At 46.9% G+C, this 21,959-nt stretch overlaps 1 protein-coding gene across 1 annotated transcript in view; it reads left to right on the top strand.

Moving 5' to 3' along the window:
• Positions 1 to 19,831, top strand: part of MDGA1 (MAM domain containing glycosylphosphatidylinositol anchor 1) — a 114,727-nt gene extending 94,896 nt beyond the window's left edge. Inside the window, exons 13-17 of the mRNA XM_042874835.1 lie at positions 2,831 to 2,983; positions 3,962 to 4,096; positions 17,874 to 18,004; positions 18,720 to 18,828; positions 19,740 to 19,831. Of these exons, the coding sequence (XP_042730769.1) occupies positions 2,831 to 2,983; positions 3,962 to 4,096; positions 17,874 to 18,004; positions 18,720 to 18,828; positions 19,740 to 19,831 (620 nt within the window). The remainder of the gene's footprint in view (positions 1 to 2,830; positions 2,984 to 3,961; positions 4,097 to 17,873; positions 18,005 to 18,719; positions 18,829 to 19,739) is intronic.
• The last annotated feature ends 2,128 nt before the right edge of the window (positions 19,832 to 21,959 follow it).

Genomic DNA, 21,959 nt, shown 5'->3' with positions numbered 1-21,959 from the left:
TTTAAACCAAGCAACCAGCAGTCAGAACACCAGGGTTCTGCTTCCATCTTTGACACTGCCTGCTGTGACCTTAGATGTGTCTGTTTTAGTGCATCTGTTTCACCGTGTGTAATGCAGGAGATGTATAAAGTGGTGATGCTTCATGGAGATATTATAAAGCCTTGTTCATTAGTTGTCCCAAAGTGCCTTGAGATCCCAAGCAAGGCAGAAGCAGCATGCTGTAGATTGCTCTCGCATGGCAAGTGATGTTACATGTAAGCCTGGTTGTGTCGTGCCATGCCCAGGAGCCTCCTCCATTCTGTGCTCTCTGCTAGGAGCTCTATCTTCTGGAATTGGCTGCATCTGAATGAGAGGTGAAGACAGAGGCATGGCCCTTTTCTGGCATGTAAAGAGCTGAGAGTCTGCAGCACCTCATGCCTTGTGCTCTAGCAGTAAGAGCAGCCCCTTCCTACCGCCTTGAAGCTCTCCGTTCCTGTTCCCAAGGGTGTGATGGACTTCTCATGCAGCAGTTCTCAGCCACCAGGGCTGGGCCTCAGCTGTAAGACAGGAATACTGTCCCCTTGTCTTGCATAGCTCCCTGTTTTTCTCTGTCCCTGCACTGACCTTCTCTCTGGTCTCCACCTGAGCTTGGGCTTTCTCCTCAGCCTCCTTCTTTGGTTTCTGTGCTGTTTTCTTCAGGGATTTGCTCCCTTTCAGTCAGCTGCCTGGCAGGCCTTTGTGCTACAGTTTTCAGCTCTGTTTTCTGTCTGATATTCCCAGTTAAGGGAATTTTGTGCTGGGGAAAAATGCTAGCTTTTTCCTCCAAAGGTCCACAAGCACAATAGGATCAGAGATGCAAATCCTTCCCGTCCTGATTGTTTCCTATGATTGCAAAAGGATTTTGTGCTGGGCTGGCAGACCCCCTAGCCGATGTTATTGCCCAGCCTCAGACCCTACACGTGTCTGCCCTGTCTGCTCCTGCCACCTCCTCCAGCTCCCTGTGCCCAGCACTGCACTGTGTAGCAGTGGCTAATTTGGATTAGGATGCTAATTAGAAATGAGCGGATTGAACGGAAAGCACTTAGCCAGGGTTAATCAGCAGTTAAGTGGCCAGCCCAGTCGAGCTCCCTATGGCTGTGCTCAGCTCACAGAAGCAGTGTTTCCTGCTGAGCTAAAAGAAAAGCCAGCTGCCCTTCTCCACAAACCAAACCCTTGCTTGCAGCATAGTGTCCAGCCATTCTGTGGGTTATGGAGGAGGCTACATTCTTTTTCCTGACTGCTTTGGTGTAAGAATCACATAAGAAGGGAGAAGAGAGCCTCCATGGCCCTGCTGCATGGGGCTGCAGGCTGTCGGTGTCTGTATGGCAGACAGCAGTTTCGTTTCCCAAATGGGAGGAGGTGATGCTGGCTAAAGCTGGAAGATAGGTGCAGCGTCTCAGAGACAAAATGCTGTCCGTTCATCATGGAATCATTAAGGTTGGAGAAGACCCACCCCCACCATGTCCACTAACCACATCCCTCAGTGCCACATCCAGATGGCTTTTTAACATCTTCAGGGGTGGTGACTGCGCCACCTCCCTGGGCAGCCTCTGCCATTGCCTCACCACTCTTTTGAATAAGAAATTTTTCCTGATATTCAACTGGAACCTCCCATGGCACAAAGCAAATGCAGGTAGGTGTTCAGGCTGCTTCTCATCTGTCCATGATAGCCGGAACTGGGGGGGAAACCACAAATAACTGAGTTCAGCGTGCCATGGATGAGTTTCTAAGACATTCCATAACCTGAGAAAGAACATGTTTTTCTTTTCTTTGTGTTCTTTCATGAATTTAATTACTTTATTGTTCAGTTTCATAGCATACCCCCCTGGCTGTAATGTAAAGGCAGAAGGTAAAGAGATCTGCTTGCTGTGTCTGCACCACTCGAGAGCTCTGAGATCCTTCTCTCATCTCATTCTCCAGCTCTGATTTCATTCCTGGAAACATTTGAAAAAAACAAAGTAATTTTCATAGCTAATCTTGATTTGTTTTTTCTTTCTTTTCTGTTCATTCTTTCTCTTCTTCTCTAACTGTATCAGCAGTGAAAGGCTTTGGTTTTGAGGCTCAGAAACTAGTTTTCACCACAAAGGTTCAACAGAAGACCATCTTAATTCTAGTTAAGTTTGATTTGCTCCATTCTCTGCAGGTCCACATTGGGTTGTGTCTATACACAAGATTTTTCACCCATCTCATATTGCCATAGGCTGTGATTGGCTTGTGGTAGTAGCATAAGCAAGCTCTTTTTCACATGTAGCTGATGCTACATGAAAATCTTTTGCCAGTGTAATGCATTTTGTTAGGAGAACCCGCATAAGCTGCAATAGCAGATATACCTCTGAGCTGGTATAAATTGAATATGCTCTAGCTAAATTACACATTTATAGCACTGAGCTGACCTCTTCTCCACAGCTGTTTTTTTCATGTGTGCCATAGTTTAATTTAATACGTAGACCAGAGTGAAGTTTACCTCTTTCCTGGGAAGATTATTCTACCATCAGGCTGTTCTGGTTTAAAAGCTGTCATGGCCTGCTTGCCTTCATCACTCTGTTACTCTTTTTATCATCCTCTATATCAGCTCCCTTAGACCTCCCAGCAGAATCTCTTTTAAGTCCTGTTAGCTGTATTTTATTTTGTCAGATAATTGCATCCGTCAGCCTGGATTAACCATTCTTTAATTGTAGCCATCATGAAAATATACCTTTTCAGCCTCCTCCTGAGGCTGGGGGCTGCTCACCTGTGCTGAATACCCTCCTGAAGCAGCAAGGCAGCCCCAGGAGGAGGTCTGAAAAGCGGCACTCCCTGTCCTTCCCTGCAGATAACACCTGTCGCTTTGAGGATGAGAAGATCTGCGGCTTCGTGCAAGACAAGATGGACAACTTTGACTGGACACGGCAGAACGCCCTGACCCAGAACCCCAAGCGTACTGTCAACACTGGGCCACCCACGGACATCAGCGGTACGCCAGAGGGTAGGCACACTTCTGGGTTTCTTCTGGCTCAGTTCTGGGGGGAGATGCAAGCCACAAGGCATCAGGGTCCTGAGGCTGTGGGAGATGGCAGAGCGCTGATCTGCTTTCTGCACACATGCTTCTCCCCCGCACAGGGTGCAGGGAGCAGGCAGTTAATTTGCATGTTACTGATTGGCATTAAACACACAATTAAAACACCCACAACTTTGTTTAAGGGAATAGTGTGAGCATTAGTTCTTGTTACTAGCTAATTGCCTGCTGCCTAATGTCCTTGTCCCATTTGATGCTTGTTTTGAAGTCAGAAAAAGGATAAACAATTAAGAGAACGTCTCTAACACCTGAAAATGTCCCTGCTGGGTTTAACCAGCTGCTTCCTCAAAGAAGATCTCCATGGGGCAATTCTCCTCCATACCAAGCACCAGCAGGAGGGATGAGGCTGGGGGAGTGCCAGTGGGGGCCCCAAGCTGGACTGGAGGAGGCTGCTGTTGTGTATTTCTCATCCTATCTGACGAGATAGGACCCACACCAGATTTAGCTGGATATTGCTTTCCCCTTTCTCTAATGAGGAAAATAAATTCATATGCAAGCCCAACTCTGAACACAAAAAATTAAAAAAAAAAAAGAAAAGGGAAATACCTGAAGGCCAGCTAAGGAAGTGGCTTTTCCCATTATTGTTGAGTACACCAGCCAGACCTAGCACCAAAAATGATGTCAAAAAATAGTTAACCTGATCCTCCTTGGGTTGGTAGCAACTACTTTGGCATTGCTCTCTTTAGATCAAAACAACACTGCTTAGGCCAGATACACTGAATCCTTTCTGCAATCCTCTTTCTGCACGTTTCTGGATGGGATCCAATGGGATGAGAAGAGCAAGGCCACGTCTCATGCATCAGGAGGAGTCTCTCAGCCCCAGGCATCCCATTACTTGCAGGGGGGAAGATGCAATGGCTTTCCCTACCTTTTTCTCTCCTTGTGTAGGTTATTACATGTTCATCGAGGCCTCTCGGCCCCGGGTGACAGGAGACAAAGCCCGGCTGATCAGCCCACTATACAACATCACGGCCAAGTACTACTGTGTCTCCTTCTACTACCACATGTACGGCAAGCACATCGGTGAGTACTGTCTGGGGATGGGTTCCCCTGGCCTAGTGCAGGGTGTAAGGGGAAGACCTCCCCATCAGCTCCACCAGCTATGACTGCAGCCAACAATCTGAGTGGCTGAGAGTCTCACTCAGTACTCAGAGCACCAGGATGGTCCTCAGAGAGTTATTCTTTGCCTGCACCCAGCATGTTGTGAGGCTGTCCTCGGAATGGTATCTTGAAGCCAGCCATCACTCCTTGCCATGTTTCCTCTAGAACATGGCTCCTTACCCTCCACAAGAAAAAACACCACAGCTATGTTCACATGTTTCTCCTTGTTGTGACCACAGCCACCTTGCTCTAGGTGGTGTGACATCAGAGAGGAGATGGAGGTACTCTGTGGGACTCTGTGGTGGGTGCAGCTACTTTGGAGTGTTCCAGATGTGTGTGCCAGGGCAGAATTGTGAGAAGGGGCTCTCAGCTCTGCCTGACTCCCTCCTCTCCAGCCATACTCTGTACATACTGGTACAGTGAGTGCCACGGCAGCGCCCAGCACACTAATGAGTTTCCATATCCAGTCAAGGAGCAATTGCTAATTCGTCACCTCTTGATTATAATTTCATTAATTTGAATAATAGATGTACTCTTTCCACAGCACGCTAGGTTATTAATCACCTGCTGGACTGGAGCCTGACTGAAAAAGCAGGCCCAGGCAGGAATGTGTCCACCCTTCAATAAACGAGGTTAATTAACAGCTCTCTGCTTCAGCACCATTGATGTCATTGGAAGGAAACATGCTCTTGAGTCCAGCCACCACATCTCTGTGCAATGTGGCACAGCAGAGAGGTTAAGCTGCAAAATCTGAGACCTTTTCTCAGTGGGGGCTAGGCTGAAAACCTGATCCCATGGATGCCGGTTGAAGTAGTTGGGCAGTGGTTCACAGAGCAGGTCTCCTTCTCTGTCTTTGCTGTGCGGACTCAGGTTTGCTTTCTGCACTAAGTCCAGCTAGGTCAGAGGTGTTTCCACACACCTGTATCTCTCCTGCAGATGATCTGCTCCATGCTGTCTTCACACTGGCATTGGCAGAAAACTATTGGCACTGGTTGACACCAAGTTTTCCCAGGTTTGCTGGGCTTTCTTAGCTGACAGAGTCCAGCTGTTAATGCTGGATGGCAAATTCCCTTCTTCTCAGCCATTTTCCATTGTGGTCTGTTGGCTTCCTTGACTAATGCCCACATGTCTTCTCCTGGCATTTTTGAAAGGGATTAGATCTTTGTGACTGCAATCAAGGATGACACAGACCAGCAGGGAAACATGGGAGACTGCCAGGGAAAGAAGATGTGAAGGGAGGAGCACAAAGCAACCTCCTCTTTCTTTGTCTCCTTTAAGAATGCAGCTGTGCCCTATTTCCAAGTTCATTTCACTGGGAAAGTAAAAGCCCCTTAGCTTTTGCTCTGTATTGGAAGACAGCTGTTTGACAGCATTCCTGTGGTTTCTCAAGAGGTGGTGTGGACTGGATGTGCTGGGGAATCAATTCATTACAGATTTTTGGCTTTTAGTATTTTAACTCTTTATTCATTTGCTTCACCGACGACTTACCCTGAGCCAAAGATATTGTTAAACCAAAGACCTAGGAAAGCCACTGAGTATCGTTTTATATTCATCAGCATCAGGTGCCTTTTATAATTGATCATTCCCTTATATTCAATGCCATTGTTCCTGCCTGGTCCCCATTTCCCCCTTGTTGCATAAAGGGGCTGGTGAATATTTGTGAGGTAAATAGGCTGTTTAACACCATGAGATGATTTTCCAGAATGGCTAAGGCTGAGCGGGAGTGAATGAATTATTTAAAAATTAGACTGAATAGATAGAGAGAAAAAGAAATGAGAAGTTCTTTTCTCTTGGGTTTTGAAGGTGCGGATTGGTCTGGGAAACCCACAATATATCCATCTGCAATTTGAAATTCAGTCCCTCATATCTGCTCTCTGCTCTGTAGCTTCCTTCAGGGCCAGTCATGATATTCTGTAATTTTTTGGATTCTTTTTGATATTTTGGGGCAGTCTTGATGTCCATGCTGGCTGAAGGCCCCTGAGAGTCTGGAAGTGGCAGGCTGCCTGATGGCAAAGCAAGCTTCTTTAGCTTGTGGCCACGTTTCTTTTTAGTCCCCACTTGAACAAGGGGGGAGTTGGCCCTCAAATAGAGGCTTTCTTGCTAGGACTCCTCCTGCCAAGTGAAGAGACAGACCCTGGTCTCCTACCTGTATCACACCTGTGACAATATGGAGGTAAAGATAAGTGTTTACCAGCCTGGGCCATGACCATTTCACTTCCCATATTGCCACCTGTCCCCAGTGCATATGGACACAGCTCTTACCCCTGGCTCACCTAGTGTCAGCCTGGTCCTACCAAGCCAGATGCCAGCACTACTGAGTCAGCCATAGCATATCAGATGTCTCCCGTTGGCAAGCAGTGCCAGTAAGAGGATATCTCTTAGCTTCTCCTAGAAGCTCCAGCTCCATCGTGGAGCCAACAGAAGCTCTGTCATTATGAAAGGAAGCCATATAAAACCCCGACATTTATTTATTTTTTTAATAACCCTTTTATTACCTTTTCTCGTCTCTACAGAACTTGAAAGCTGGTTTACTCTTACAATTTGACTATAAAATATCCATAGCCATCCAGGCAAATCTTCCCTGGGAGAGTTCCCAGACACTACTCGTTTATAATAGATATGACGAAAGAGAGAAACTGAATACAAATGGAGCATTTGTAGCCATGGTATAAAATATTCAGCAACTAGCAGAGCAGGATGATGTTGAATCTCTCTCAGCTGATGAGAGAGCAGGGTGAAGGGGAGCTCCCTGGAGGCAATTCCCATTCTTCTGGAGTTATTTGGTCATCAGTTTTTCTTCTTTTACCCCCCTCTGGAGCAAGTGTTTATGTTGCCTACAATCCTCCCAACCCAAACAAAAAAAATCAGGAGGAGGAGTAGGAAAGAAACACAGTTTCTAGCAGACATTCAAGAGTCTTGTCTGCGGCAGACACAAATACATCAAAGCAGGAATTGCTCACTATATGTCCTCCTTCAGAAGAGGAGCTAGCCACAGCACACAGGGACCTGTTGTTGAGTGCAACTCCTTGCCAGGTTGGCCCTGTGAGTCTCAGCATTCAGCTGGGAGCAGATCCCCAGATCCCTGTTTCCACTGTCAGATTCCTCTTCCCAGAGGTTTCCTGAGAAGGGAATGCTGTGAGGGAACAACTTGCTGGGAATACCTATATGCAAGCAGTGGCTCTGAATGTACCTAAACAGCTACTTTTTAGCCTCCTTCCCATATGTGATCACACTGGCAGACCCTTTTTTTTGCTTTGTTTTTAATACAATTCATCACTGCATATGGGCTTATAACTGTATTCTGCCTCATAAGGGGAAGATGGCAGAGAGCTCTTCTCTAGGGTATCTCCTAGGTTGGAAGTGTACAGCAGTCTGGCTGGTCCTAGGCCACAGGAGATGAGCCTGGCTGAAGATCCTATTCTTGGCTTACAGTTTTATACTTCAAGCCTCCTTTCTGCTCTGGTGGTGTCACAGTCTTACCTTGGCCAGTCCCTCTTCTGGAAGTCAGAGAACAGGCTTATTTTCTGGTATGTGTCCAGCATCTGTAAAAATCTTGGAGAACTGAAGGTGGTATTGTTCCAGCTTAGTGCTGACACAGACCTTATCTGATCACACCAGCTATGTCTGGCCTATGTATAATCAGAATGGGAGACTTTCAGTGAAATCATAAGCTACTGTGAGGAACCATGCTTGGTACTGATTAAGAGGGATTTTTCATCTAAGTCAGTAGAAACAGTGAGCCTTAATCATGCACATCGCTTGCCAGAGCACCCAAATCCAAGAAACTCACATGATGTTATACAGAAGTAATTGGCTTCTAAGCAGCCCAGTTACACTGATAGTGTCACCGTTGACACCCTCTTCCTGATCAGGAAACATAGACCAGGAAGGGCTGACATAACAAATTGCTGTTTTAGTTCTTCAACTCAAATTATGCAGCTGGTACAAAGGTGTGTCTGAGGCTGGGGTGATCACAATAGGAGCCAATGTTTGCAGAGGTGCCATAGCTGCATCTTGTTTCTGACAAGTGACAGAAGTAAGAGCTGTCAGGTCATGCTGATTGACTGGTACCAGCTATGCCAATGTCAAAGTGATCTGAACCATGAAGAAGACCTTTTTGTAATATTCAACATCTTAGCACCCTTTTTCCCACCCAAACCTTGTGGATATATGTATTCTGTTGGTTCAAGTGCTACTGCATGCAGTTACACAGCTGCTGTCCTGCAGGTAGCTGCCTCATGTTGGAGATAGAACTTTTGCTTGATGTACAAATGCATAGTTCATTTAATCCATGCCACTGTGACCAGTGCAATAATTCTACACAACAGTTTACGTCACTGGATTGATTGGGGGAAGGCTGATTTTCCTAATGAGTGTGATTCACTTCCCTCTAGGCTTTTGAAAACAAGTTGCTGTTAGAGCTAAGTTTGTAAAGAAAAAATGCATTCCGTTTATATGTGTGTATACATATATATATATATGTATATACATATATATATGTGTGTATATATATATATATATATATATGTATCCTTTCTTTTTTCACTTGTTCAGATGGGCTCTTGGCTTTACTCATTCATCCGTCAATTGATGCGTATTTAACTAATGTTCTTTGCAGATGTCAAGCAGCTTGCTGTGGCCCTTGTATGGGGTCTTGGATAAACTGTTGTCTCTTCTAATAGTATCTGCTTGGTTCTTCTGGAAGTTAGTCAAATACCATGATCATGAGCAAGGATTTTAAATACCTGGCAAGATAACTATAGATTTGTAAAGTGTCATTCAAACTCTGTAAGTTCAATAGAGTGGCTCTGAACCAAAGGCTATAGAATGACTTCAATAGAAGTCATTGCTTTCTGAAGACTCCAGTGAGCTTTGGATTCTAGCCAGATGGGACCAATACATTATCTAATCAAAGTTTCTGAATAACAAGAGGCAGAGAACTCCCTTCAGTTACTCTTCCTGAAACCCAGTAAATTATAGGTTTGATTGGATGTTGATTCACAAACAGCACCACAGCATGCTTGGCACAGACTGCAGTCGTGGGACTGAATTGTCTTAACCCAAAGATCTTGGTTGGAGACTGCTATAAAAGCTGAAGAAGACATGGAGAGGAAGAAAAAGGATTCACATATGGGTTGGCTATATGTCCTTTCTGTTCTATGAATAATATGTCTTCATATCGATGCAGGCATTCTGTTATTATCTTCAGTCCTGGAACACTGATCCTTACCTTTTCTTGCTCCTATATAATAGTGTGCCACTCAATCAAGTTCCTACTGCAGATAGATAGCTAGTGAAATGTTGCCTTCTTCAAAAATCCTCTTCTGCTGTTTTACAAATCATGATCTGACCATGTTACTGCTGCAGAATTTGTTGGAAAGGATGGCAAGCACAGATTGCTGACACAGATGCCCTGAATGCCCATAGACAATTTTTACTTCTGCTCACCTAATTTGAGTCACTGTTATTTGTTCTGTGGGAAGCTGCAACTACTACAACCCCCTTCCTGCTCAGCTCTGAGCAAAGGATTCAGACCGGGCTTATGGCGCAGCCTTGTGAAAGTTGAATGTCAGTCAGGATGTACTGCAACCTGATCATTTCCTGGGATACTGGGTGCTGCATCAGTTATTCAGTCCCTGAAATCACTAGGCACAAAACAGTTAAGAAGAAATGCTTAAGCTCTAAGTGCCTCTTTGGATTTTTCTTTAGCGCTCATAGGTCACTCTTCTGTTCTCCTCATGGAGCAGTTTCATAATTGTGCAAGTGGAGATTAAAATTGGTGTACCTCCAGAGACCCCCCCCCCAGGTGCTCTGACAGGATAGTTGTGGGGCAGGGGACACACCTATCTTGCACTACTTGTGCAAGCATTCCAGCCTCTGTTTGAATTTCAGCAAGACGTGATTTTGCAACACGTATTGAAATGCTTCCCAGAAAACTCAAAAATTCCCAGTGTCAGTCATTACCATTGCTTCTAGGAGTGACTATCTCTCCCAAAGAGAGGCATCCCAGCACCTGAACCACTGGAGTTTGCACATCCTGGCTGGGAGTCTTACTGTCTCAGCCAGTCCCCTGGAAATTTCTCAGAATAAGCATAATGAAATAGGAAATGGTATAGAAGTCTCTAGTAACAATCCATCCCATCTCAAAGCTGGGAACACAGCAAGCTCTAACAGCTTCCCTACTGTGTGTGAAGAGGCCATCATCCTCCCCAGTTCCCAGGTCTGAAACATTCAGGTTGGATATTAGGAAAAGCTTGCTATCCAAAAGAGTGGTGAGGCAGTGGCACAGCTGCCCAGGGAGGTGGTGCAGTCACTGTCCCTGGAGGTGTTCAAGAGCTGGGTGGATGTGGCAATGAGGGACATGGTCAATGGCCATGGTGGGGATGGGTTGGCAGTTGGACCAGATGATTTTAGAGGTCTTTTCCAATCTTAATTCACCTCTTTTTGGGTCAGGCGGAGGATGAGGTCAGAGACCAGATTTTGAGCAGTGTCTTCAGTTTAACAGGAAGAATGCATGATCTCAGCTGCTCATTCCTGCTGTCTTGCCTGCATCGGCATTGCACTAAAACAGCCCATCTGCTCCAAGCCCTGCAGCTGTGCAGCTGCCCTATGCTTGGCTCCTGGGGCTGGGTGAAGATGGGGAAATAGGCTGTTAATAGGGATAGAGACAGCGTAAGTACATCTGCTTCTGCAGGGTTTTTGTCAGCCTCCTCCTGACACCACTTGTATCCAGGGGGCTCTGCAAGTCTGCTTCCCCTCTGACTGAGGTCTTTCCAAAGACTGCCCTCAGAAGAGATGCAGGCAGGCTCACCCTGCCTGCCTGTTGTGCTCTTTTAAACCTGGCAGTATGTGTGAAGCAGACCTCTGTTTCCACTTGTCTGAGAGCAGAGCACAGTGCGTGTTCTCAGTCTGAGAACTGAGAGCAAAAACTGCTCAAAGGACCCAGCTGTCTCTGGTGGCAAAGATGAAAGGGTCAGCTATCAAAGCTGGGAGGAGATAGAATGTTTGCCTCGAGGCATCCGGGCATGTCACAAAACAGAGGGTAAACGAGGAGCACGCAGACCTCATGGTAACTGTGCTTCACTCTGCTCCTTGAATCTTTAAAACTGGTGGGAACAGTTACTTCCACATTATCTCTGCTCTGCTCCTTGCATTGCCATTCTCCACTGTGTCCAGCTCAGTGTTGAACTGAGACAGTGGTAGGCACTGTCCTGTGCTCCTCTGCCTATGGAGGGCAGGAGTTCTCCAGGAGAACCCAGTGGCAGAGTGTCTGGACTGAAGGCAACGGGGGTCTTGGTGCAGTGGCAACCTTGGCAGAGGAAGGACGCTCTGAGCCTGATGCTGTAGCCAAACTGTCCTGTGGGGAAGGATATAGCCTGTTCACATTGTCCCCTGCAAAACATTTAAGTACTGGAAGGAGGTGTGATTAAGCAAGCTGGCATAATGAATCAGATGTGGAGTTGGCGAAAAGCCTGAGGACTCCTGCTTCTTGTCTTTTTAAATGCCAGACTGTTCTCTCCCTCTGCTCTGTTCTGGCTGCATATCTGACGGGCCTTTGTTCTTCTGAGATGGCATTAATTTAACATTATGGAATGTGGGTGGGTTTTTTTGTTTGTTTTGGTTTTGAATTTCTTAAACTATATCCTGTTGTCCATAGGTGGGAAAGCCTGTCACTGGTCAGAGAGAACTTCTGAGGGAATTTTCCCTGAAAAGAGGAGGCAGGATTTTACTTTGTACACGCAGCATCAAAAATGGATTTGTATCGTTCATCTCTGTATGCCAACACTTTCTCTAATTAGACCACAGATCAAATGAGCAAAGGAGCTCAAGCATAGCTCCACTGCAAGTCTGCTCCTACCATATCACCATCTGCTCTCCATGTACACAGACAGGTGGGGATGTCCTAGAGAGAAGGAGCTGTAGCTGTAGTCAGCCTGCTTCCCTCCCGTTAGCACTTCCATTCCTCATCACTTAAGTAAGGCATGATGGTGCCACTGCATTTACCCCACTGCCCACATGACCCAGGTCTCCCCCCAGCAAGTCACCTCAGGTTGCCAGCCATCTGTCCACCTTGCCTCTTCACAGTTTTCTCCATGCTGGCCCATTCCTTCCATCCCAACACTCATATACATGCCAGGCAGGTCACATAGTGATGGATCATAGATTGGTCTGTGCAATTGGCTTTGTTGTGTCAGAGGATATTGCTTCAAACCCATCCTCATCTGATGGTATTTTGAAAAGTCAGGGGTGAAAATGCATTTTTTTTCTAATTTTTTTAATCCCCAGTAAAATCCAAGATAATTCCATGCAGCAAGATTTAAATGATTTTCACAGGTCTGCTACAGGGGAAACATTGCCAAGCAAAACTTACCACATTGCTGTTTATTCTCAGAAAGTCCCAGCCGCAGTAGGGAACTAGAGACTTTGATTCCCCCGATCCCTTTCATCAGTCTCTGCAGCATAGCACGGCTGAAAGAGAATCCCATAGCAATTAGCAGGCCTGTGACATGCTTAATGTCTCTCTGAAGCCAAAGGGAATGCCTTACAAGTAGAGCTGGGATAGCTGTGCTTTCCAAACTCTGACCAAGACTCTGTTTCCTTGGTATTAATGAGCTCTCTGAATTCTCCCGCTTTGGTTTTGCTGAAGCAGTGGAAGGGGTCTGGGTAGTGAACCTGTGAGTAGTCACGGAGGGCCCTGCACACCAAGCTGGGATCAGTTAAAGACACATTGAGGCAAAGTTTCTGCGCAGCCAGTAAAGCAGCCAAAGGGCTTTAATTGCCTTATTCCACATATATTAATGTATGAAGCATCATTAGGTACTGTGGAAGAATAAATATATCCTATCATGGCACAAAGACAAGACATTCTTGAAAATTATGACTCAGTAACAAGCTGATATTATTTCTCCGTCTCAATCAGTGCCACAATTGTTTTTCTGCTCTTTGCTTCCCAGCTCTCAGAGCAGTAACTTTTCCCCACAGCACTGTAACTGAGAACACCAGCCTGATACTGACTGCTCTTCATTAGCATCCATTTAAATGAGAGAGGGAGAAGGAGAGACGGGTATTTGTTCCGGGGATTATGAGCAGTAATAGATTCTTTCTGGGGACTTTCATTCGTTTCTGGGATTTGCCTGCACTAAGCTTTGGGCTTGTAGTTTGTGATCAGTGGTGTTACACTAAACCACACTTAAGGAAGTGCTCAAAATCCCTGTAAGAAAGATAAGAGCTCTTTTCTCCTTGGCCTGGCTTTAGCCCTGACATTAGGTCTGCAAATGACTCTTGTCAGGCTATATAAGGTCTGAGTTGTCTCTGCCTTGGGCACTTCCTGCCGCAAATCAGCTTCTTCTCATCTCGATTTATCTTGCTTACAGCTGTGATGCTCTGAGGACTCTCTGCTCTGGATTCCCCTCTCTGGCTGGCCTCAGCTGGGTGCCAAACCCAAACCGTTGCACCAGCCAGACGTCCATAGGTAGCTGATCCCCTGGGATACCCCCATCCCACAGCAGGAACACTGCAGGAAGGCAGCGGGGAGCCATGGTGGGATCACCCTGAGCCTGCAGCCACCCCAACTCCCAGCTGTGAATGGTGGCAGCCTTTCCAATGCAGCCCAGAGAGCTCTGCCATGCCTGGCACAGCACTCTGTCTCCTGGTGCTCGGCTTTGTCCTCCCTTCGCTTTCTGGCTGTTCTCTTCCTGGCTTCCACCCAGAATGAGCTGTGTGCCCACCCCTGCACACAGTAGCTTGTACCCATTCCTCTTTCCCCCTCCCAGCTGCCCTGCAGAGAGCCCTTGAAGGGTGCTCTGCCATCCCACATGGACTGTGCCCATGGTGTTACCCTTGCAGACCCTGCTTCCCTCCCAGTGCCACCTGTGCTGGTTCCTCTGGATCCACTCTGCTTTTCAGCATGACAGTGAAATCTCCATCCCACGGAAAATGAGAGGAGACCTTTTCTTCTCGTGAGAAGGTAACATTTAAAGGCATCCCTTGGGCTACTCTATCTGGCAGCCCAGCTGGTGCTCTTTTGTGTGAGTGCCACTCTTGAAATGCCAGCTTTGGTCTTAAAGGCAGTCAGCAGAAGGCAGGGCTCGCTCCCACTGTAATTGATTCCTCACTGGCCTTTATTCTCTCTTTTGTTTGGGAAGAAGGAATAATACAGATTGCAAGAGAAATGTGAATATTGTCTTGTTTGGGGAGAGGTAACAATAGGATTGTCAGTGTCCTGGAATTTTTCTTGTGTTTGTCTGTCTCTGGTCAGCTGGAGAGATTCAGCAGCAGATACGTGGCCTGCCTTTGTGTGTGCCTCGCCACCAGGTGCCATTAGGAAATGCCAGACACATCTGATGGAGGAGGTGGGGAAAGAGCATTGACTAAACAAATAGGTAACAAAACTGCCAGCTGGCTTCAGACTCTGACACCAGAAACTGGGCATGATAGTAGTACAAAACCAGATGGAGCTGAAGCTTCATCCATATTTAGTTTGAAGAGCTGACATCTTTGCCGTGCCTCCCAGAAGCACGTTCTCAATGATGATGTTCCTAGAGAAAGAGGGTTTTGTGGTCCTTTCCCAGCCTTGGAGAGGCTTTGTAACTTAGGTGGGATTGCATGCAGGTTGTGAGGAGCAGATCTGACCCTCCTTTGCAACTCTGATTTGTAAGGCAGTCGTGGACACGTTGCTTGGCTGTTTTGACCCTCGGTTTTCCAGGTGTAGACAGGTATGGTGATACATGGCATGTTGTGGGCAGACAAGGAAGCTTCCTTTCCAATTTCAAACTGCTTGAAAAACACCTGCTTGTGTTCAGTATTGTTCTGCTGGAGAATTTGGGGGCCAAAAGGTTGAATGCTTCAAGGACAGCAGGCTGTCAGCGAGGACACGCTTAGGCTCAGTTCGGGTTCAGGCCAGGTATTCACAGCCAGTGCTTTGGAGGCACTAACTTGCATTCTGGATGCTTTTATGAGTACCTTTCTATCTCACCATCTCTCTTACCCTGCGGCACAACAGAGTTCATTTGCTGCTTGATTCGTCTCAATGCCGGCTGCTCAGCCAGGCTCTGGTGTAGTAGATCCTAGCTGCCATCCCTGAGTGAGGCTGGAATGGACAGCAGTTGACTTTAATCCTTGCTTGCTGGCAGCTCCATATCAGTACTTAATTTAGTCTCAGTCCCTCAACTCACCAGCTCTGACTGCTGTAATTAGCTGCTCTGAACACGCTCATGTTGACATTGATCTATGGGGTTATGTAGATCCTGTGTGGGCCATCAGTTTGGCTAAGGGCTCCAGTGAGGACTAGGTATCCTTCCTAGTGAGGCTTCCCTCCTAAGTTGCTTCTGAGGTTAGGGAGGGCACCAAGAAGCCAGAGGCTCAAAACTGGTTTTGCCAGGGGCTCCCATGCTGACCCGTGTTGCCAGGAGGGAGATCCCACTCGCTTACTTCTGCCTGAGGTTGTGCAGTGGCAGCTGATCAAAAGAGGAACAAAGTCACCTTACTCCTCATTCGAAGAGGGAAACTCAGAACCACTGGGGAAGTAGTTTGATATATTCGATATCCTAATATTTCCAGACAGAAAAATGTTTTCCCATCCTTCTCTTATTCATTTTTGAGTGTCAAGAATTTGAAGGGAGGTATTAGCTCTGCAGGCTGTCCAGAATGCATCCCAGGTGGTGGGATGTCTCCCTCCCTTCCTGCTGTCTTGCCCTCTCCCTGTTAGGTCAGGTGTTCATCTATTTATCTCAGCCAGCCTTAATGCTAGTGCTTCTGAATATTTCCAGTCAATAACCATGCCTGTCTTTTCTCAGTTCACTAAATTATACACATACTTCATTCTTTTAACCTTTTCTTGTAAGTCAGCCACTCAGAATCTAAACATTTCATCATCTTTATTATGCATCTCTGAACTCCTTGTGATGCATCTTGCTCTCTGTCAGCAAGGCACTCAGCAGGAGTACTTCCAGGTCCCTGTCCTTCATACAGTACCCCTAGGGCTGACATGCCAAGAAGGATTTCAGGATACTGTACAGGAAGGAGGTACCTAAGAAAGTCTCTCTTCCTATCACTTTCCCTGAGCTCTCATTGCTCCCAGAAAGCCATACCCAGGCAAGAAGGCAGCATCCCAAGTGCAGATAGACTATGGACATTTAAGTAAGGGTTGTTACTGCCTCTCTGCTCTCAGGGGTAATATGTCTGCGTATCAGAGACACTGATGAGCAAGAGAGTGACTAGAGTCCTGATTGATTTTTTGGTTCATCAGCTGAATTGAAAAAAAGAAAGTGTTTCAGTTCAGCCCTGAATGAATGTTTAAAAATGTGTTTTTATTGAAATAAAAAAGGGAAAAAAAAAAAAAAAAGTCAATTGGGGAGGATTACTAAAAAGATACAGTAGGTTGACAGTTTTATTTGTGGGTAGAGGGGGGATGTGACACTTTTCAAAGTGAAAACTGGAAATGTTTTCATATTTGTTGGCTTTGTTTTTGTTTTAGTGGCAGACAGAACCTTTTGGGAATTGTTTGATGGAAAGGGCTTAAAGCCAGTGCTGATTCAGAGTGTTTGTGTCCCTCTGAAAATGTGGGAGCAGGCATGAGAGGCAATGCTACAGAACACCAGAAAAGCACATTTGTGTGCTTCAGGGCAAGTAAGTAACCAGGACAAGTGGCTGCTGAGGACACAGGTGATATTTCTAAGGGCCAGGATCAGGAAAAACTGTAGACTAAATATGCCAGGTGACAGCAGTGGAAGAGGAGGGGGGAATGTGTGTCCTAGGACTCTCAGTTCAAGTGGGATGTGGACCAACTGGTGTGGATCCAACACACAGTCATCAGGATAGAACAGGAGCAGAAATGTTAGGGAAGAGAGGTTGAGGAAGCTGGGCTTGCTCCATCAGGCAAAGAGGAGGCTGCTGTCAGCCCTTGACCACTAACTGTTTGAAAGGCAATTACAAAGGTCACAAACCCAAACTCTTTTCATAGAATCATAGAATGGCCTGGTTTGAAAAGGACCACAATGATCATCTAGTTTCAACCCCCCTGCCATTGACAGGGTCACCAATCACCAGACCAGGCTCCCCAGAGCCACATCCAGCCTGGCCTTGAATGCCTCCAGGAATGGGGCATCCACAGCCTCCTTGGGCAACCTGTTCCAGTGTGTCACCACCCTCTGTGTGAAAAACTTCCTCCTAATATCTAACCTAAATCTCCCTTGTCTCAGTTTAAAACCATCCTTTGTCCTTTGTCCTTTCACCATCAACCCATGTAAACAGTCATTCCCCCTCCTGTTTATAGGCTCCCTTCAAGTACTGGAAGGATCCGTAATATTACACAATATAACAGGGAACAGCAGCCTCCAATGGCATCACTGAAGGTCTGTGCTGGACTTGGCCAGACAAAGCCATGCTGTCTTGCTCTAGAACTGCAAACAGCTTCAGGCAAGAGGTTGGACAGGACACCTGTTTAGGTTCCTTGCAACTAGCCTATCTGCCACCCACTTCTTGTGCAAGGCCATACAGCCATGTTACAAACTGCTGCCGCTTCTTAATTTCCTCTGTCTTCATCTGGGTACATATCCTTCTTTGAAGAGCCCAGGTAGATGAAATACTGCCAGTGAGACATGTTTGTCAACTCAGGAGAAGGAACTGTGCCAAGGGTCAGCCCAGCAGATTGGGTTTCCTGCATGCCCCATGTCACCAGCACCCAATTTCTCTCCTGCAGGCTCCTTGAATCTGCTGGTTCGCGTGCGGAACAAGCGGGCCATCGACACCCAGGTGTGGTCACTGAGTGGGAACAGGGGGAACATGTGGCAGCAAGCACATGTGCCCATCAACCCGCCTGGGCCCTTCCAGGTAAGTCAGGGCCACAGCCGAGGAGCTGCATACCAACCACCCCATCCATGTGCTGTGGGAGCTCTGCACCCCCACGGTCACTGAGGCAAGGCAAGAGCTTAGTGCAAGCACAGAGGTCACAAGTGACTTTGATTGCTGGATGCTTCTCAGAGCATGTTCTACAAGAGCCCACCCCCACTACCCTTCTGGTTTAGGACTGTAGGGCGGCTTGCAAATGTGAACTAGGCATGATGTATCTGCTTGATGGGCTATTTATGAATACCAGGAAGGTGTGTGGCTTTGTTATCAGATGTTTTACTGCAGGTGCTTTCGCCCAACAGGCTGCTTGGCTGCTGTAGGGTTGTTTGTGAGATCTGGGGCTATGCAGGCTGGTACAATATGATACTGTGGCAAAATGCCCAGCATGCTTTTGGGTACTATAAAATAATAAATAAGGATTTAGTTACTCTTGCGAGTGCTGTTCAATGTTGGTTTTGCTAGTGCAAAGTACTTAATAAAGCAGAACTCTACATGCTCATTTATTACACTGCAGACAGTACACAGAGGTTGATTCTCTACTCTGTGGGGCTCAGCACTCCAAATCCTATGTGTGCTGGAAAAACAGGGAGAAGTCATTCACAGGGGAACCTGGTAAGAGCTGGTTTGCTCCTTGCATGGGAAGAAAGCAGGTCCTCCACAGCTTCACTCTGGGCTCTGCCCCATGCTCTGATTGCAGATCATCTTCGAAGGCGTCCGGGGCACGAGCTATGAGGGAGACATTGCCATTGATGATGTCACTCTGAAAAAGGGGGACTGTCCAAGGAAGCCAATTGGACCGAATAAGGGTAAGAATGTGAATGCCCCAGAGGAAAATGAGCCAGCGGGAGTGCACATATGAATGGTGTGCCAGGGACATTCCCCTAATTGCTGTGCACATTGATGTATTTATGGGGCTCGACAAAACGAGCTCCATCACTAGAAGTTAGGAGAGGGTCTGTCAGACTTTTAACTTGTTCTTTATAGTCATGAGTCAGCAAAAGCTCAGAGGAACAACTGGATACTGTAGGGGCTGTGCTGCCAAACACCAGTATGCTGAAGACCATGCCAAAGAGCTGGTGTGGGGGCGTCACCTCCAGGTAGCTGAAAGCATTCCAGAAAATGAGAACTTCTCACTGAGGTTGAAGCCATAGCAAGGTGCATGAGCAGTATGCAAGTATAAAGTCTTTGAGTAGGAACCATTGGTTACTCAACCTGCCTTGTGCCTTAGTCCTGCTGTGTCCTGCCTGTGTCCTCGATAACCTGTCCAGGTGAGCAGGAGAAAAAAAATGGTTGAGAAAGAGTTCCTGTCAACAATTTTCATAATTCCAGTGGTGAAGGGGAAAACAAAACATCTAAATAGTCAAAATACCCTAATTTTTTGCAAATTTCCAATGTAGTTAAAGGTCCTCAGATGGCCAAACTTTAACCAAACCACAAAGATAACTTTTTCCATGGCTGAAGTTGAATTATCTGAGGAAGAAAGGAAGGATGAATTGCAAAAGCAACCAAGATTCAGCATTTTGGGCCTGGAAATGAAATAATCTGGGGAAGGCCTTGAAAGTGGAGGAGTAGAAAGACCTTTCATTATATCTGGGATGTGCTTCATGGTTTGGGTGTGAGGAGAGACAGTGACGCTGCTGTGCACTGACTTGTTTGATGAGATCTGCATCTTTCCCATTACTAATTCTCTCTCTCTCTCTCTCTCCTTGGCTGGCAGCGGTTGCTCTTCCAGGAAGTGGGGTTCCAGCCCAGCATGGCCCTTGTCTTTGTGGCCCATTGACTTTCTTCCTTTACGTGCTGCTCAGATGATGGCAAGTGAGCGCTCCTGTCTTCAGACTGAGACATTCCTGCTCCTTTCCTACTCAGCCACCTCTGCTCCTCTTCTTCCCCTCCTCACTGGCACACCAAAGTGTCCATATGTTACCAAAGACTGACAGGCATGACCACGCAAAGGGATCTGGTTCAGAACTGGAGCACTCCTTGAGAAAGTCATAATGTCTAAGACAAAATTAAAAAATAAAGACAATGTTTTTTAAAAAGCACGTGCACAAGAGAGTGAGAGAGAGAGGAAGGAAGGAAAGAAACAGAAGCGCAGGAAAGAAGGAATTAAAGAAAAAAAAAAAAAAAAAAAAAAGAAGGAAGAAATGTGAAAAGCAAATGAAGGAGGAAAAATCTACCCCTATATTTCCTTGGGAATGTCGGACAGGGCTTCCTCAGGGAAGTGGGAACTTGTTTTAAACAAACAAAGAAAAACATATTAAAGCACAAATTTCTACCAGAACAGTTACCTTCTTTACCACAGAGCCTGCAGCTTAGTGGACAGTATTTCACAGCCTTCTCCTCAGCCCGCCATGCTCTCCCACTGGCTGGGGCGGCCCTGCAGTGATGCAGCAGCTGCCCCACAGGCCAGTAGCCGGAGCACCCTGCCTCGTCCGCATGTGCTTCAGTGTCTCCATCCATCCACCCTCCAGGCTCTCATGTATTTAACTGCCCCCTGTGCAGTTTGCTTTGGCCTGCGCTGCTGTCCTCTCCCCACCTTTTAGTGCTTTTCACCCACCAGCCTGAAGAAGATGGAGCAGGAATGGACCCAGGAATGGACCCATCCCTTGGATTCCACTGAATGGTGGAGGAGTCCCAACTGGATTCAGCTGCAGTGCAGGCCCCCACATGCCTCTTTCTCTCTTTCAGCAATTCTTGCTGGGTGGAGAAACTATGAGAGCAGATCTGAGCTGCAGGCAGAAAGGTCTCCCAGTGGGTTGGGGTGGGAAGGGGGGAGCAATTACATGTTGGCTTCTCGCTATTTTTGTTGGGATGAGAGCTGTCTCAGCCCTAAACCTAGCATTGCTTCTCTGTCTCTCTTGCATTATTTATTTATTCTAATATTTAACTCCATTGTTTAATTTCCCTCAGCTCGAGCTTTTTGAATGATGGAAAGAGTCAGGCATGTCAGCCTGATATTGCCACCTCACTTCTCAGGCCTTTAGCTGCAGAGAGGGGGAAATGTGGCACAGCACCGCTGCTCAAGGGAGAAGTGGCTGAATTCCATCAGTACGTGCAGCCTTGCAGACCCCAGGAGAAGGGTCTGCCTGCACCGGCCAAGCAGGAGCCATGATATCTTTGCTGCAAATGGAAGCAGCAATGGGCATGACTTACCTCCCAGCACAGGGCAGAGTTAGCCCCACGTTACGGTGCACGGGGGGTTACTTTCTCCACTAGCCTCCTAGCTGAGTGGGACTCCTCCCCCTAGGGACTCCCCTCCCCATCTGAGCTCTGTATCTGGAGCACCACAGGTGTGCAGTGAGCACATAACATAATGAATATATCAGCTTCATTGAGACAACTGTGTTTGTCCAAAATACCTGAATGTATTAGCTGTCTCTTGCCATTGCTCAGCTTCTGGAAACAGCCGATGCCTTCTTTCTCCAGTGATGGAGGGGGAAAGCTTTTATTTAACACCCAGGAGATCCAGTTTGAATTCCTGAACACCAGCTCTCTTTGCTCCTTGGTGGGAGTTCTGCATTAAAACTCCCAGCCAGCATCAGAGAGAGACATCAGCTCTGAGGGACGAGGGGCCTCCTCTGTGCAGACCCTTACAAGACAAGAGAAAGGGGATGAAGAAGCTCTCCCTTGTTTCTGTGGCTTTTCTCCGCTTTCCAGAAAGAGCCCTATCAGTCTTCTGTTTCTGCAAGGTCTTTCTTCCTCTTCAGAGTGTGGACCTTGATCACGCTGCCTATTTGACAGCTGTTTCACTGGGCCAGGCAGTGCTGTGGGATGTTGTGGGTGCTTGGAGCAATTCTGCTTCTTGCTGTCTGTTGCCATTTTGACAGACAGGCAGTGCCCTCAGCATGTTTGAACTACGCTCTTTCAGTCCAATGGTCCGCTCTTCTTTTTGCCTGTGTTTGTTGGAGGATAGCAGTCATCACCCTCATAAGAATCT

Source organism: Lagopus leucura, unplaced genomic scaffold (assembly GCF_019238085.1).
Source record: "Lagopus leucura isolate 7727_CA_CO unplaced genomic scaffold, USGS_WTPT01 Super-Scaffold_73, whole genome shotgun sequence".
Lineage (NCBI taxonomy): Eukaryota > Metazoa > Chordata > Aves > Galliformes > Phasianidae > Lagopus > Lagopus leucura.
This window is presented reverse-complemented; position numbering and strand designations above follow the sequence as displayed.